The 15,759-nt window shown below is 37.5% G+C and overlaps 1 protein-coding gene across 4 annotated transcripts in view; it reads left to right on the forward strand.

Moving 5' to 3' along the window:
* The window catches only part of ZNF385B (zinc finger protein 385B), a 179,624-nt gene that overhangs the window by 136,964 nt on the left and 26,901 nt on the right, over window positions 1-15,759 (forward strand). For all 4 annotated transcript variants that reach the window (XM_030488397.1, XM_030488398.1, XM_030488400.1 and 1 more), the window contains one exon: window positions 7,552-7,714. In XM_030488397.1, coding sequence (XP_030344257.1) covers window positions 7,552-7,714 — 163 coding nt within the window. The remainder of the gene's footprint in view (window positions 1-7,551; window positions 7,715-15,759) is intronic.

Raw genomic sequence — 15,759 nt, forward strand, 5'->3', positions numbered from 1 at the left:
GAAATATCTCAGTTATATTTACTACCACCAAAGACCAGGCAGCAGAAGAGGAAAAATCCTCTTCATGGAACAGACTGTGATAATGAGTCACATTTTATGCTTGCTTAAAGGCCACCAGAGCAAGAGACGTAACTGTATTCCACCAAGAGGAAACAAGACACCCTGAGAAAGATCTAGCTTAGCCTTTGAAAAAAATTTTTTTTTCCTTTTAAGAATTCTGGAATTCCTTCCGAACCCATAGTATATCTATGTAGACTATAGATAAGCTTTCTAAATAAGTTTTCATATTAATAACATAGGTCTGGCTTGTTGATATTAATTAGTTATATTACATTCTAGCAGAAACAAAAAGCAGCTTGAGTGAATTTGCCTGAATCCTTACGATACCCATTGGAGGGTCCAGTAGCAACAGGGCAAAGAAAAAATAGCTGCTTTCTATCCCACATAGATTCCTTCTCTGCCTCCTCCTGGCTTGTTCTTTCTTATTCCTTCTGGCCACCAGATGAATCTGCAGCATCTCCTGCAGCTGCTTTGTGGCAGCAAGTCCCTCCAGCAGCTGTGGAGCTTTGGCCACACTATTCCTGAGATGTCTGTTATATTCTGTTACGGCGTCTGACACTGAAGCTCACAGACACTAGAGAAAAGTGAGTTGCAGTTGCAAGGATACATGTTTGGCTTCTGCAGAATTCCTTTTTTCTCCATATTTATGAATCATCACCTTATGTTCAAGTAAGTTCTCTCTGCTCTTCTCCCTTCGTATTTGTATTTGATAGTCCACAATTTTTTTTGTAGCTGGGGCACTGTACAACATCAATGCTAATCCAGTCCCTTTCCTCAGCAGTCACACGTCTGTACTTCAAACTCACAAATACATTATGCTAGCAGTCCATCCAGCAGTCCACATTTGTTTTCATTCCATTTTTTTTTTGTTTGTTTGTTTGTTTGGTGGCATCTTGATTTTATTTTGAAAACAGAGATTATCATCTGTTGAATATGTCTAAAATAAATATCTGCTTCCCTCTGCACACTTTTTTTCTTGTAGAAAGGTCTTTGGCTGTGATATAACTGGGTAGGTACCATCCTGTTGATAGGATATCATCTGATTGAAATAAATTTGTGTTTTCTCAGTGCCCTGTGAGTAACTGCTCTAAGTCATTGCTGCTTTTTGGTGTCACCTGTAAAGACTTAGAAATCAAGAAAAAATACAGATCAGAAAAAGCAGATGTAACAGTTGAGCATTAAGAGATGCTGAAGGTCATCTTATTGTTGAATGCGTTTATAGCTAATAAAAATGATGTGATGATAGTGATCATCTTTTTAAAAAGCCAGAAGGCAAATTTTTGAAGTTTAGGCAAGTATTACCAAACATTAACTTTGCAAATTTGGATGAATCACTCATGCTGGCAGAAAGATAACATGAAATAATATATAAGATCAATTAAAAATCTACAGAACTGTCATTGTCTTTTGTAAAATGTTTTACATTTACCCTATAAATAAGACTATTTATATGGATTATTTGGGTATGGAGGGTAGTGGAGCAGATAGGAGGTAATTAAAAGCATAAATCTGAGGAACTTGTGAAGGTAGTTTTCTGTTTCGTAGACAGAACTGACAAAATGATGAAAGTTGTTAGCTCGAACATGACAGAAATGTTGCACGATTGTAGGGTACAGGGTTATAACGTGCTGAAAGCTCTGTTCAAATAACAACGATTTAACAGAGCTTTTAAGTAAGTTTGGTTAGATATTTAAAATATTAGTTGACTTCTTATGACATGGCTGATCTTCATAGTGTTTTGATTTTTCATAGTGCTTTTCATTAGTAATCTACCTTACTAATTGGAACAATTAGGTTTCAGAAATCCATTGAGAACAGAATTGAAAATCTAAAGCGTAACATTGGTATAACAAACGTAGGAACACTTCAGTTATGCAGATTTCTTCAGTTTCATCTATAATTAATATCACACGAGATAAAACTAGATTTTTCAACACCACTTCCAAATGTATCATCTTGTGTAATTTTTATTAAAGATATGATTCTAAATTCTTCTTAATTTATATACTACTCACGTAAGTATGCATAGTCTTACAATATGGTTCTAACAGGTAGATCAAACCTTTGGTAGACCTCCTGCTATTTTAAGAAAGGGAGTTTATAGTTTAGGACCTGCTGTGAATTCAAATAACAATACATTATGGATATAAATACCTTTGTGCTCCTGCAATCTTGCATGGTTAGATGCCTTCTCTAACAGGACAACTGCCATTGTAGCCATGGCAGAAGTTTTTGTGGTATTTTTGACAAAATATTTTCCATTGGAGATTACGATTGTATTGACATCAAGTGAATACAGTGTTTGAGATAAAATTGCTGTTGAGAAGACTTCCCATCTAGGGTGGAAGTCCTGCTTTAAAAAGATGAAGTAGCAAGCAAGAAGAAATAGGAACTAGAAGCCACCATGTTCAGTTCCATTTAGTTATGGCACTCACCAAGTATTGCAGAGCGTAAGGCATGAAGCCAGACTTCCCATGTGGATACTTCAGCAACTCCCTTTATTTTTTATTTCACCTTCCTAATGTCATGCTGCTCTACATATATTTAATTTTATATGTTAATTGTCAGACCGCATATTGTGGTAGCAGATTCAAGCATTAAGCTGAAGTGCTGGCAGTCCAATTGTCTTATTTTCATGAAGGGCTACATCAGATGATCCTGAAGAAACCTGAAAAAAATCTTGATCTCAGACACATACACACCAAACCACAAGACTTAGTCAAACATTGCATAAGGTTGTCATTGAAGGGATCTGGTAGGTTAATATTTCATCTCTTTATGTAGTAATGAATTCAGTTAATTAGTCATTCACACACCGAATAGATTCTAAAACTCAGTCACTTGTGAACTGTCAAAATGAATAGTGCTGATTTCAAATATACTGTCAATCATTGCTCCTGACAGGGATAATTTTCTGTAATCTTTTGTACTGCAGTCTTCCCTGAATTTCAAAGTTTTCTTAAAGGTAATACCACTATTAATCAATCTGCGTGATCTGTATGTTTCCTGGTTACCTAGTTCTTTCTAGATATACATATTTATACATATACACATATTCAAGTTTAGGCAAAGTAAAGCTACGGAAAGGTTATTTTAAGCACTGTAATATGCTAATCATACATTTATTTTAGAAAGCATGTTTACATGTAGATGATGATTTGCATTGTTCATGTTTTATTCAATGCAATCTAGCATATAAGGTTAATGTAGTCTATGTAGTCTCACAGTTTAACATCTTGATGCTCAGATTTCAAACTTAATAATTTGGAGGTGAAAGTAGCAATTAACTTCAGATTTTAAATAAAATATACATTTAGATCATTTGTGTTTCTCAATGAAATATGTTTTTAAGAGAAGAAAAGCTTGTCCTTTCTTACAACCAACCAAACAAAAAAATGTTTAAGTGGTTAGGGTTTTTTAATACTACTTAAGACTGTGAATGGATCTAAAAATCTAGATTGCTTAGAGAGAGGGTGTCTTCCCACCATTTTAAGGTGTAGAAATTTGAAAAGCAATGGGAGAAAATTGCATATTTATTCATCTGTCAACAATATTCTTAATTATTTGCAGCTGAATTAAAAATGCAGCTTGTCACTAGGCCATGATCTTATGAAGATTTATAGGTATGTTTAGTGTCTTAAAAAAAGCATCCTGCTGATTAAAAAGTAAAGCCAGGCAAATGCATAAAGGCTTTTGTGGAATTTAGACTGTCATTATAATGGTATATTTTTGCATTCTGGTATGTAACGTCACATATATTTCAGCTTAAAGCTTTTCCTCTTCATTAAATCTTACTAGCCAGTACTTGGTGACTTTTTATACTTTCTAATAAGTAGGTGCATTCCATTTTAAAAAGTAGGGGCAATGTGTATATATCAAGCTAGTAGACCACAGTCACTTAGAACCAAGTGGAAATTAGATTATTTTTTTTTAGGTAGAAAGTTCTTTCATATGAAATATTTTCTTATTCCACTTTTTCAAAAAGTGTCCTCCTTAACCTAGTAAGCATTTCATTTGAAAGTTATAATAATAAAAGTTCAGTAGTCACATTTAACTTTGATTGTATAAGGAATAAATTTAACTCAATGTTCTTGAAATAAAAAATTAAATATTCCAATAATATTGAATTGTGGCACAGATAAATTATTTTACTGTAGAATTGATTCATCCATACAGTAAATGCAGCCCTATACACCGGAATAAATTATTATGCAATTAAAAAGCATCACGGTACATGAGTATACCAAGATTCATTAAGGTTATGTATCTTTACTTTGGCTTCTCCTAACTTTTTTATTTTCTCAAATATTGTTTTGATGGTACAGAATTTGCATTAATTAGTTTTACGTAATTTAGTTAATGTTAATGATGATCAAAATTACATTCAGTATCCATTTAAAATATTGCATCCCTAAGATACTTCTCTTAATTTCATTTTACATTTTATTAGGGTTTTATTTAGAAATTTTTCTATTTTTATTAGAACTGGTAAATTAACTTTTTCTTTTTACATGTGACTTTTAAACCTTGTATGTACAGAACTTCCTTTGGATTATCTAAGCAAATGAAATAAAAATTTTAAGCTTCTTCCCTTAACTAAAAAGGAAAACTTTTTGTCATAGCTTATTTCAAAGATGTGTCTGTTATTTCAATGATGTATGTTACAAAGCTCGTAACCTGTCCTGTATTCCTGTGTTTGTGTCAGAAACAAGTTTTAAATGGGACTTGGAGCCTTTAATGTGGTACTCGTGCAAGTATTTTTTGTAAAACTAGGGTTAATAATGATCAGGATTTTAATAATCAGAAAAATTGGTACCATTAATAATCAGAACTTGCATTCCAATTTCAGATTCACACAGCAGTGTTTTTTTCTTTTGCTTAGTATGACTCCAGAAGACTCTTAATGGCTTTTGCAACAATTTACTAAAGGTAGATTTTCCATCCCTACCTACTTTAAAATCAAAGCTGGACATTTTTGTTTCCTTCCCCCAAAGGAATATGGAAGTTCAAATAGTTTTGGAAAAGGCTGGTGTCTTCAGAAGCCCTACTTAGATGGTCATAGCAATACCTTTTGGTCTTATAATGTACAACTATGAATTTGATAATAAAAAGATTATAATAATTACAAAACTTAAATCAAAAGTGAGTCCGTTCACTGTGTTTCCATGAGGATTTGCTTGCATTTGTGGAAATCTTAATTCTGCCTGGGCTTGTTTGTTCTCAACAGGTCTCATGTATATGAGGATTGAATGAAGGGAATCAAAGACTGTAGTAGGTTATTACTGATATTGCAGGCATTATTATTGCAAATATCAGCAGAAAGGCTTATTATCAAGGAATTGACTTACTAAGTCTTTCTCTTGAGTGCACTTATGTCTCTACCATCATAGCTTTGGCCTCAGGCAGCATATGATCCTATCAACAGCACACATATGCGCAGAGCATAGAGTTCAAATATTTAAAGGGACATCATCAACTTGAGAATGCTTGAGTGGAAAGTCCTGTACCTGCTATTATTTAAAATTAAAAGTATTGAAACAGAAAGGATATATATACACCTCAAATTTTAGCTCCGCTTTTTGTACACTGTAACGTGTCAATAGTTTTTTTAATTTTGTTAATGCAAACACTCCTCTAGTGCATCATGTAGCAACAATAAAGCTTAAGAGAAACAGGCAAAACCCAGCAAGGGTGGAGAGAGACAGGGTGAGACTCCTGTGTCTGCATAAGGCCCATTGACATAACAGGGTGCAAACAGATCTGTGCTCCTCTACCCACATTCACAACTGAAGAGGTTGAAGAGGTCCAGCCCAGAAGTTGACAAGTGTCCCTTTAAAGTAGTGCACGTAGTACTAGTGGTATAATTGTTTAATTGTTTCTTTATAATCCTTAAATTGTGTTTATGCACATGTTAATATTTCAAAGGTTTTAAAATCAAGAAATAGTTCAATAGCAATTGATGAGTAGACTCTTCACTGTTTTTATAATAAGGGGTTTTTTTAAAAAAATCTCAGTTTAAAAAGAAGTCAAGGTTAAACTTATCTAGCAGCCTTTCTTACTGAAGGCTTGCTTACTGATATCTCCTATAAAAGGATGCAGCCACAGCATATCAAATACACTATCCTTTCAAGGTGGAAAGTACTGTTTCTCAGGATGTATAACCACTTAAAAAGCTTTAGTGTATAAGAACTTCATTCCTCTATTTTAGCAGCAGTTCTCCATCAGTTTGAACAGTGCATATAATTTTTGTGAGGACTCCAACACTGTCTATTCTTTCGTCTGGTCCAGCTGTTTCTGTACTTCACTTTACACTCTACCATATGATAAAACTGTTATTACATGCTGTCCCAAGGTGACTGTATTGTAATGCCTATTTCTGCTGATCTTAAAATGTTTTTCCTCATTACGGCAGCACTCTACAGAATTCAAACATCTTAGATGTTATAGTTGCTTTTTATCAAAAGCATGTGGACTTGTTTCATGGCTCGCTTCATTTAACACAGTGAACTAAATAAAATAGTCCTAATCAATTGAAGAGAGAGAATGTAGTTTTGCATGAACATAGAAAAGTTTACTTGCACTGATGGTTTTATATGACAGGTGCCAAGGTGTGGTCATCTGGTTACATGAAGCATGCTTTCTCTGAGTGTTTTACTTTGAGATAAACTACAATATTAACTTTTTTAGTTAATATATAACCTTCAATAGAGGCACCTAGTAGTATGTCTCAAATAATTTTTTCAAATGATGTTTGGAAATACTAATAACTCAAAGCTATTGCTGAATAATATAATGTTAGGAAAATAGACTATTTTGTATAAAACTATGTTTCTTAACCATTTTTTGTAAATTAATTTCTTAATAAGACAAGAAACATTCAAATTCATTAGCTGAAATTTCCAAGCTTTGGAGTTTGTATTAAGCATGTAGTTCCTTAGTTTTGCACCTAACGACATTATGACTTCACTGAACTTCTTAATAGTGAAGTCATAATGTCATTAGTGCCTGTTTCAGTTGCTGTTACTGTAATGATGAAAATACTTTGACTTTGGTATAGATCAAACAGAAGGAAAAATGGATTATTTAATCATGTTACAGCATGGTACATCTTTCTAACTACAAGCAATAAAGACTAGGGAACAGTACATGAAAATTGAGCAGCATCTTTCTCAATTGGATGTGTTTACATTTGTATAGTGCTTTAAATCTTTAAGCATGATGGAAGCAAAGAATTACATTATGAGTGACAGAGCTTTACCTAATCTCAAAGCCTCTTTTTCTGAGTTACTGAAAATATGTACTATTCATTAAAATCCTGTCATTTGTATATGTAAGAACTTTTACATCTAGAAAAACAGTATAAAGCTACTAAAATATTCAAGGTGGAATAACATGGTGCCTACTATTGAAAGTGTCGCATTTCTGCCTTGTCATCCGTTGTGTTATACCGAAGTACAGGAAAAAGTGAGCCTGATTTGTTCTCCTTTGTAGAGCCAGGCCGAGGCCCACTACAAAGGAAGTAAACATGCCAAGAAGGTCAAAGCACTAGAGGCAACGAAAAATAAACCCAAAGTTGGTTCTTCCAAGGACAGCGCAAAGGCTAACACAAGCTGCTCTACCACGCAAGTCACAGCCAACATCTCTGACAAATCAGGTCAATGAAAACTTTTTGTTCTATACATTCTTTATTTTCTCCTTTTTTGGTGTTTACACAAGAAAATCTGGTTGCATGATAGTGGTCCATGACTTGTGCTTTCTAAACTGTTTATTGTGCTTTTTTGTACAGAATTGATTGGTTTTGATATTATCAAAGTGCTTTTTCATATCTGTGAAATATCTGGTGTCCTTGAATGCTAAAGCCCTTATTTACTTTTTTTTTTTAACTTGTAAAGTTTACTCTTATAAAGTATGGATGTTGTTCATATGACAAGAATGATGGATGGATGTGGGTGGAGGGGCAAGTCTGAGGTGTATGTGTTTAGCTGAAGTACGAGAAAATTTTGTAAGAAATTGTTCTTTTCTGAATAGGATAATATTGCTCAAACAGAAAAATACACCTAGAGAAATGTAGTGAAGCCTCATGGCATAGATATTTCCTGACTTCCACAGCCCATTAGTGCTTCAACATCACATCTTTTTCCTTTTTTTTCCTCCATATTAGTAATCTGAGGAAGATCAGTAACACTAATTGCAGTGGAGTTGCTTGAGTCTTTTTCTGCTCTGTTAGTGTTGTGTTACTGAATGAAACAGGAGAATTGCCTGAACTCACTGACAGTGTGAAATACTGCACTTGTTATCCAGGAGAGTGCATACTGCTAACAGTGGGTTAACCAACTGTTGGTCTAATGGACTGCTTCTGATAAATTTGTTTCTGCCTTGGTAGCCATTTATTTTCCTCTTCACCGGAGCTGAGCTTGACTCAGATGCCATAAGGTGAATGACACAGGTTTCTGGCACAACACAAAGAACGACTATTTGTCACCCTGCTCACTTCACAGCAGCACTAAAACTGTCTTTGTCTGGGGCCTTAGCAATGACAATAGGTCCCAAATTTTGGGTTGGTTCACCTAGCAAATCACATTTTACTTTTGAGAGCAGTTACATGAATCCAAGTTGAGTCTTCAGGTAAAAAAGCCATATTACTGTAAACCAGTAGCAAACTACCATTGATCTAAATAAAATGCGGACTCTTAATAGAAAGAGATTTGTTAAATATTTTACTCTCTGAAATATGAAAAATAGCTTTAGTTAAAACAGCTTACTGCTCCAGGTGTACACTGTAAGTACTCAGGCAACTGCTTAAAATACCAGTTAAAACTTGAGAGTATTTGACATGTTAAGAATGCCTCCTATGATAATGTATTTTTTTAATGCCCTCCCACGCCTATGCCAAAGTTTGAGGGCCAAATAACAAAAGTTTCAGCATCTTTTAAAAACTTCATCATCTCTTCCAGGAGTCTGGATCTGTCTCATGTTTCCTTTGCAGACTGTGTGATCTGCCCCTGACTTATTCTCTGTGCAATGTATCTAAAATAATTTATACATCTACATTCAGTTTTCGATAGAATAGTCTAAGCAATAAAAAGGGAAACCTGCACTTAATATTTTTATGTTGCCCTGCTTTAACAGTGTGGTGTTTTATGTTAATAATTACTCTGCAAAAATTAGATTACCATCCACGTCTGTTGGATTATATCACTGCAAGTGTTTCTACATTAAAAATAAATCATAGAATCATAGAATGGTTAGGGTTGGAAAGGACGTTAAGATCACATAGTTCCAACCCCCTTGCCATGGGCAGGGACACCTCACACCAGACCATGTCACCCAACACTGGCCTTGAACACTCGCCAGGGATGGAGCATTTACCATTTCTTTGGGCAGCCTGTTCCAGTGTCTCACCACCCTCACAGTAAAGAACTTCTTCCTTATATCTAACTTGAACTTACCCAGTTTAAGTTTAAGCCCATTACCCCGTGTTCTGTCACTGCCATCCCTGATGAAGTGTCCCTCTCCAGCATGCTTGTAGGCCCCTTTCAGATACTGAAAGGCTGCTATGTCTCCACGCAGCTTCTCCAGGCTGAACAGCCCCAATTTTCTCAGCCTGTCTTCATACGGGAGGTGCTCCAGCCCCATATCATCCTCGTGGCCCTCCTTTGGACTTGCTCCATCAGCTCCATGTCCTTCTTGTGTTGAGGACACCAGAACTGTACACAGTACTCCAAGTGGGAATCTTATGAGAGCAGAGTAGACGGGCAGGATCACTTCCATCGTCATACTTCTTTTGATGCAGTGGTGATTTAGTTGAATGCTTTCTTCCAGTTAGAAGAACAGTGGAATTCTCTGTGGAGGGGACGCCCCTTGGAGCCTGTTACCACTCTACAGGAGATCACAGATGGGATGTTTGGGAGGACAAAAGCCAGAACCTGGAGTGGAAAATTCTCCATAAATGCAGGGGAATGCTGGTCACAGATATGGGAAGGGCTTGGAGATTAGGGTTTTTACCAGGCTATGGACTTGAAACCAAACTATCATTTTGTTCAACTACATGTTCCCTTCCAGAGGCTATTGTTCATCTGTTCTTTAACTTATATTTAGCTCTTTAACATAATGCTTATTGCAGCTAGAGCAATCGCTATGTTTCTTCTGGGAATCAGTGGAGGGTTTAGGGTTTGTTTTTTTTGCCTTGGAGCAAATTAACTGATACCATTTTTTCCTGAATATTTTAACACAGCTTTTGTTCTCTGACAAATGGATTATTACTATGTAGTAACCGTATAGGTATATTTTGGTTTTTCTTTAAAGATTTCTAATACTAAGGGTTTCAGTTCATGTGTGTATTCTTGGTCTTGGTTTTTTATCCTGATTTCCAGAGGAAATTAAACTTATGTCTTATCATCTGTCCTTATCTCTGTTATTCCCTCGGTCTTTCTTCACAACTTTGACTATATTGCCTAGTGACAAAAAAAAAAATCAAGATGCAGAGGTTTTAATGAAGCTCCTATAAGTTTGATGAAAGTTGGCACCTGGGTAGAGGAGATGCCTTAATGTATGGTCCATCCTGAGAGATCTTGCCATGTGAGCTCTGTTTTGCTTAGCCTGCTGACTAGCCAGGCACTATGTTTCACTTCAGGATGGGGATTTGAGAGTGTTTATGTGTGGTATAGGTCTGAAAACATTCTGTTAGAAGGACATAACCTAAGGGCTAAATGGAATCAAGGAAGGGAATTAAATTTCACTACTTGTGTAGCTGCTGTTTAGCCATTGTACTTTGGTAAATTGCTAAGTTCTTGAGAAATGTTCATCAAGAAATAAGTCATTCCTGGTGTCTTTTCTTGAGCATGGAAGAGGAGAATGAGAAGCTAAAAAGAGAAGACAGTTTTAAGTTCTCGTGTTCCTTTATCTACTGTATTTCCACTGGTATTAGTGCAGAATGGGAAGGGAGTATTATAGTGAACTCATAAACTGAATTTACTATTCTCTTATGAAAGTAAGTCTGCTATTAAAAGGAGACAACAGGCATGAATAGCAGCCTTTTTGATGTGCTGTCATTTTGAGTGACATAATGATGAATGATCTGGAGCTCTCCAGACTGAAGAGTTTCTATATATTAAACTAAAATGTCCAGTTAAGTTTGCTACAGAGCCATGTCTTCTGTAGGTCACACACAGCATCCAAAACACCTATTTGTCAGAAGTCACTATTGTAGTACTAACAGGAAAAATAATTTCACTGTTGGCTCAGCTTGTGTGATGAATCTATCAAAGGCAAAACCCAAATTCATCCAGTCCTTATTTTTCAAAACTTATGATGCAGTGATCTCTCTACAGCCGTTCCTTTCAACACGAGAAGTTGGCTGCTGGTAGAGCTACAAAAGTTAAATTAATCTCTAAGGTCTTTTGGGAAGTTTCCTGAAGAATGTGGGCTCCTGCAGACAGAAGTGGCCACAGCTGAATGGAAAGGGGTGACTCTGGAACTCAGTCTTAGCATGAAGATGCCCAAGTTGTGAGAGAATGGTCTTCCCTGCTGATGTTAATAATATATGATGACTCAGAAATTACTTCTGTAAATTGATCATCAGCAAATGTAATGATAAAGCCATAGTACTGTAATACTGAGTTGGCTGCAACCTCAGGTAAGTGGATATTGATGGCTTGGATTGCACAAGTTTTGCATCCTAACATGATTAGATTACTGTGTGATCTTATTTTCTAAGCACACAACTCTTCGCCATTTAGAAAATACTTGTTTATTGGTACTTTTAAGTACCACCATCCTATTCCGGTGACTATTTCTGCAGACAAGAAGAAAATGCCAAAGATGATGTGTGACAAGGTGGTTGTTCCCCTATGTCTTGCTGGATCATGTCTGCTTGTCCTAATGGGTATTTGTAGATTGGAGGTGTCCATAGGGGACCCTTTCATAACCTATGTCCCACACAGTTTCTCTAAGCACCCCAGAAAAGTCTAGTAATAGTTATAGAACAGTTTCATATGGTAGAAAATCACTAGTGTGACCCTGCCAGCTTTTTTGTAGCTGCTTTGAGACATGGTTACAGAACAGCAGTGTTAACAGGGCTGGAAGCTGCTCTTTCATGTGGGGCAAAGATTCCTTTCCCTCCCTGTGGAAGCCCAGGATTTTCAGGATGGCTTCAGACAGAAGTATACATATATTTATGGCATATATGTATGGTATTGCTTTAGAAAAGGGCATGGGTAGTAACCAGTACATAACACAGTTCAGAATATTTAGAGTGTGTTTTAAATATAGCTCTGAGAATGCAACAGAAGATGGTGTCTGTGATCCCAGGTTAGCATAGCCTAGATGCTTACAGTGATGAGTCCTTTAGGAATGCATATGTTAATAACTGGATTGAAATGTCACTGTTTACTTATCAAGCAAAGAGGAATACTTTGATCTTACTTCCAAATCAAAAGAAATGGTTCAAAATGAAGCAGAGAGATGATGTGGTATCACCTTCTTTGCATTTTGCTTTGATATAAAAATCAGGAAGTAGATGCAAGTGTTTTGAACTACTCAAAAGAGTCAAAACCAGGTTTCAGATTATAAAAGTAAGGGTGGGGTCTTTTTGTTTGGTTTTGGGGGTTTGTTTGTTTGTTTGTTTGCTTGTTTGTTTGTTTTCCTCTGTCTTTGATCCATTCAGAATATGCTCTATTTCCTTTGTGCCAGGGAGGGCTTTTTGTGAAATGATAGGTACAAGCATTTCAAGCTCAGTCCTCATTCAAATAAGACAGAAGGCTCTGCTAGCCTGTACATAGTAGGTACAAATAAACCCTTTGGATGCTCTATGAAAACTCCTTTTTGTTCAGCTGGTACAGGAATAGGCAAAATTATCCACCTAACTAGGCCAATTGCTAGGTCCTGTTTCAAATATTCACCCCTCGTATTAGTGCTTTGTTCTGTAGCCATGTCTCAGGGCAGTTCACAGGGTCGTGGTGATGACATTCAAGCACATGGGCAGTCATATGCTGATCTGTTGTGTATGGCAAGGACGGCAGGAAAGGGATGTGACTGCAAAGTTGTTTGCCAGCTTCTCAATCCCAAGCGGGTCCTGTAAGAGTTATTCCAGTCATTACAGCCGTATAACTAAAACCAGATGGAGGTTGTTCTGAGAAACGTTGTTATGCTGGAGTGCAGTACAGTGTCTGACACTAAATGAGCTAGCTCACATTTTGAAAACAACCTAGACATGTTGATGGACCTAATAAATGCCACTTGATGTCATGTAGACATGTGGTGATTAGTTGGCCCATTAGAGAGGTCTGGCAACTCCAAGCTTTATAAGACTTAGAAAAGTTAGAAAAGTTGACCTCGAGGTCTTATCTGTGGGTTTTAGTTCATTAAGGGCTTTCTGTGGGTGCTCTGACAACAAAACTGTTTTTTCCTTTTGTTCCTGAAGTAGAGTGCAGAGCGTTGAATCACATTTACTCAGGAAGATTTCGATGGGTTGGATTTCTCCAGTGTCCCAATTACCGGTGTTCTTTATTCATCAACTACTGATGAGGTGTAACGTCCCAAGGGAGGGCTCGGTTCGTATTTCGCAAGTCTGCCATCAGGACACTCCCTTAGTCATGTTGCTTTCATTGCTTATTTAAAATCTTTCTGCCAATGCTTTAATTCTAAACTTTTCCCTATGCATCTCCTTACTTAGAGAAATCCTAAAAAAAATACCAGTTCTCTTACAAAATCCTTTCTCACCTTAACATTTATTTTCATTTAACATCTTGTTTTCCACTAATTTTAAAGAAATGGCTTGTTCACTTAGCTCCAACAAACCTTTTTTAGATAATACTTCAGCAATAGCTAGGTGTCATGGTTTAAGCCCAGCTGGTAGCTCAGAACCACGCAGCCGCTTGCTCCCTCCCCCCCGTCTTCCTCTCCCCGCTCCCGGGGATGGGAAGGAGAATCAAAAGAATGTAACTCCCTCGGGTTGAGATAAGAACAGTCCAGTAACTAAGGTATAATACAAAACCACTACTACTACCACCAATAATAATAATGCTAAGGGAAATAACGAGGGGAGAGGATACAATTGCTCACCACCCGCCGACCGATACCCAGCCGGACCCGAGCAGTGATCTGCGCTTCCGAGTAACTTGCCCCAGTTTATATACTGGGTATGATGTGCTGTGGTATGGAATACCCCTTTGGCCAGTTTGGATCAGGTGTCCTGTCTCTGCTTCCTCATGGCTTCCCCTCCTCCCTGGCAGAGCATGAGACTGAGAAAGTCCTTGGTCGAAGTAAACATTACTTAGCAACAACTAAAAACATCGGTGTTATCAGCGTTGTTCCCAGGCTGAAAGTCAAAAACACAGCACTGCAGCAGCTACTAAGAAGGAGAAAAAACGACTGCTGTAGCTGAACCCAGGAGAGTATCCACCCCTTATTCCATACCATTCACATCGTGCTCAGATCCCACATTTTTCAATATACCATCGCTTTTGTGTGTGTGTGTATATATATATACACGCCCCCCCACACACACACAAAGAGAGAGATATCATTCCTTAGTCCATGGGCCAATCCCTATAAAGTTGCTGAATTCATCCAGTCCATGATGTCAGTCTCCATTTCTTGTAACAGTCTTTCAGGGCAGGAGGGACAGTGTGTAGTGTTGGGTTGTTGCCTGCTGATGACACTGCTGAACTCGTCTGGTCACTGCTGAGCTCTGGTTTTGTCAAAATTCATTCTTTGTTGGGGTGATGATCGAAGGGAAGTCAGGGTCAGTTGCTGGTGACCTGAAGATATCTAGCTGGTGGGCTATGAAAGTGTTATATAGCAGGCAACAGCATACAATTGAGTTCATTGGAAAACCCCAAAAATTAAATCCCCTTGAGGTACATATTGGACTTCCCCATCTTCCCGCATTACCCACCAAATATATCCATGTCCCTGAGCAAAAGCAACCCCACAAGTGGGTTTGCCTTTAACTGAAGCAGGAATAACCCAGACTGTCTTCCCCACCAAATTCTTTATGTGCGCCACAGGAACTTTATCCCCCTCTACGGTATGTAAAAGCTCTGATTGGGCAGATCCCCTCGTGTTGACCAACCAGGTGGCTTTTGGTAAATGTGTATCCCAGTGCTTGAGAGTCCCACCACCCATTGCTTTCAGTGTAGTTTTTAACAGCCCATTGTACCGTTTGATTTTCCCAGAGGCTGGTGCATGGTAGGGAATGTGATATACCCATTCAATGCCATGCTCTTTGGCCCAAGTATCTGTAAGGTTGTTCTGGAAATGAGTCCCATTGTCTGACTCCATTCTCTCTGGGGTGCCGTGTTGCCACAAGACTTGTTTCTCAAGGCCCAGGATAGTGTTCTGGGCAGTGGCGTGGGGCGCAGTATATGTTTCCAGCCATCCGGTGGTTGCTTCCACCATGGTAAGTACATAGCACTTGCCTTGGCGGTTGGTGGGAGCGTGATATAGTCAAACTGCCAGGCCTCCTCATATTTGTACTTCAGCTGTTGTCCTCCATACCAGAGAGGCTTTAACCGCTTGGCTTGCTTAATTGCAGCACGTGTTTCACATTCATGAATAAGCTGGGCAATAGTGTCCATTGTTAAGTCCACCCCTTGATCACGAGTATAAATGCTAAGTGTAAACTCTTCTTATAAGTACTGTATCTTATTTAGTAGAATAGTTAAATTACTTAGCAAGAACTAAAAACATCGGTGTTAT

This window comes from Strigops habroptila, chromosome 5 (assembly GCF_004027225.2).
Source record: "Strigops habroptila isolate Jane chromosome 5, bStrHab1.2.pri, whole genome shotgun sequence".
In the NCBI taxonomy this organism is placed as follows: domain Eukaryota; kingdom Metazoa; phylum Chordata; class Aves; order Psittaciformes; family Psittacidae; genus Strigops; species Strigops habroptila.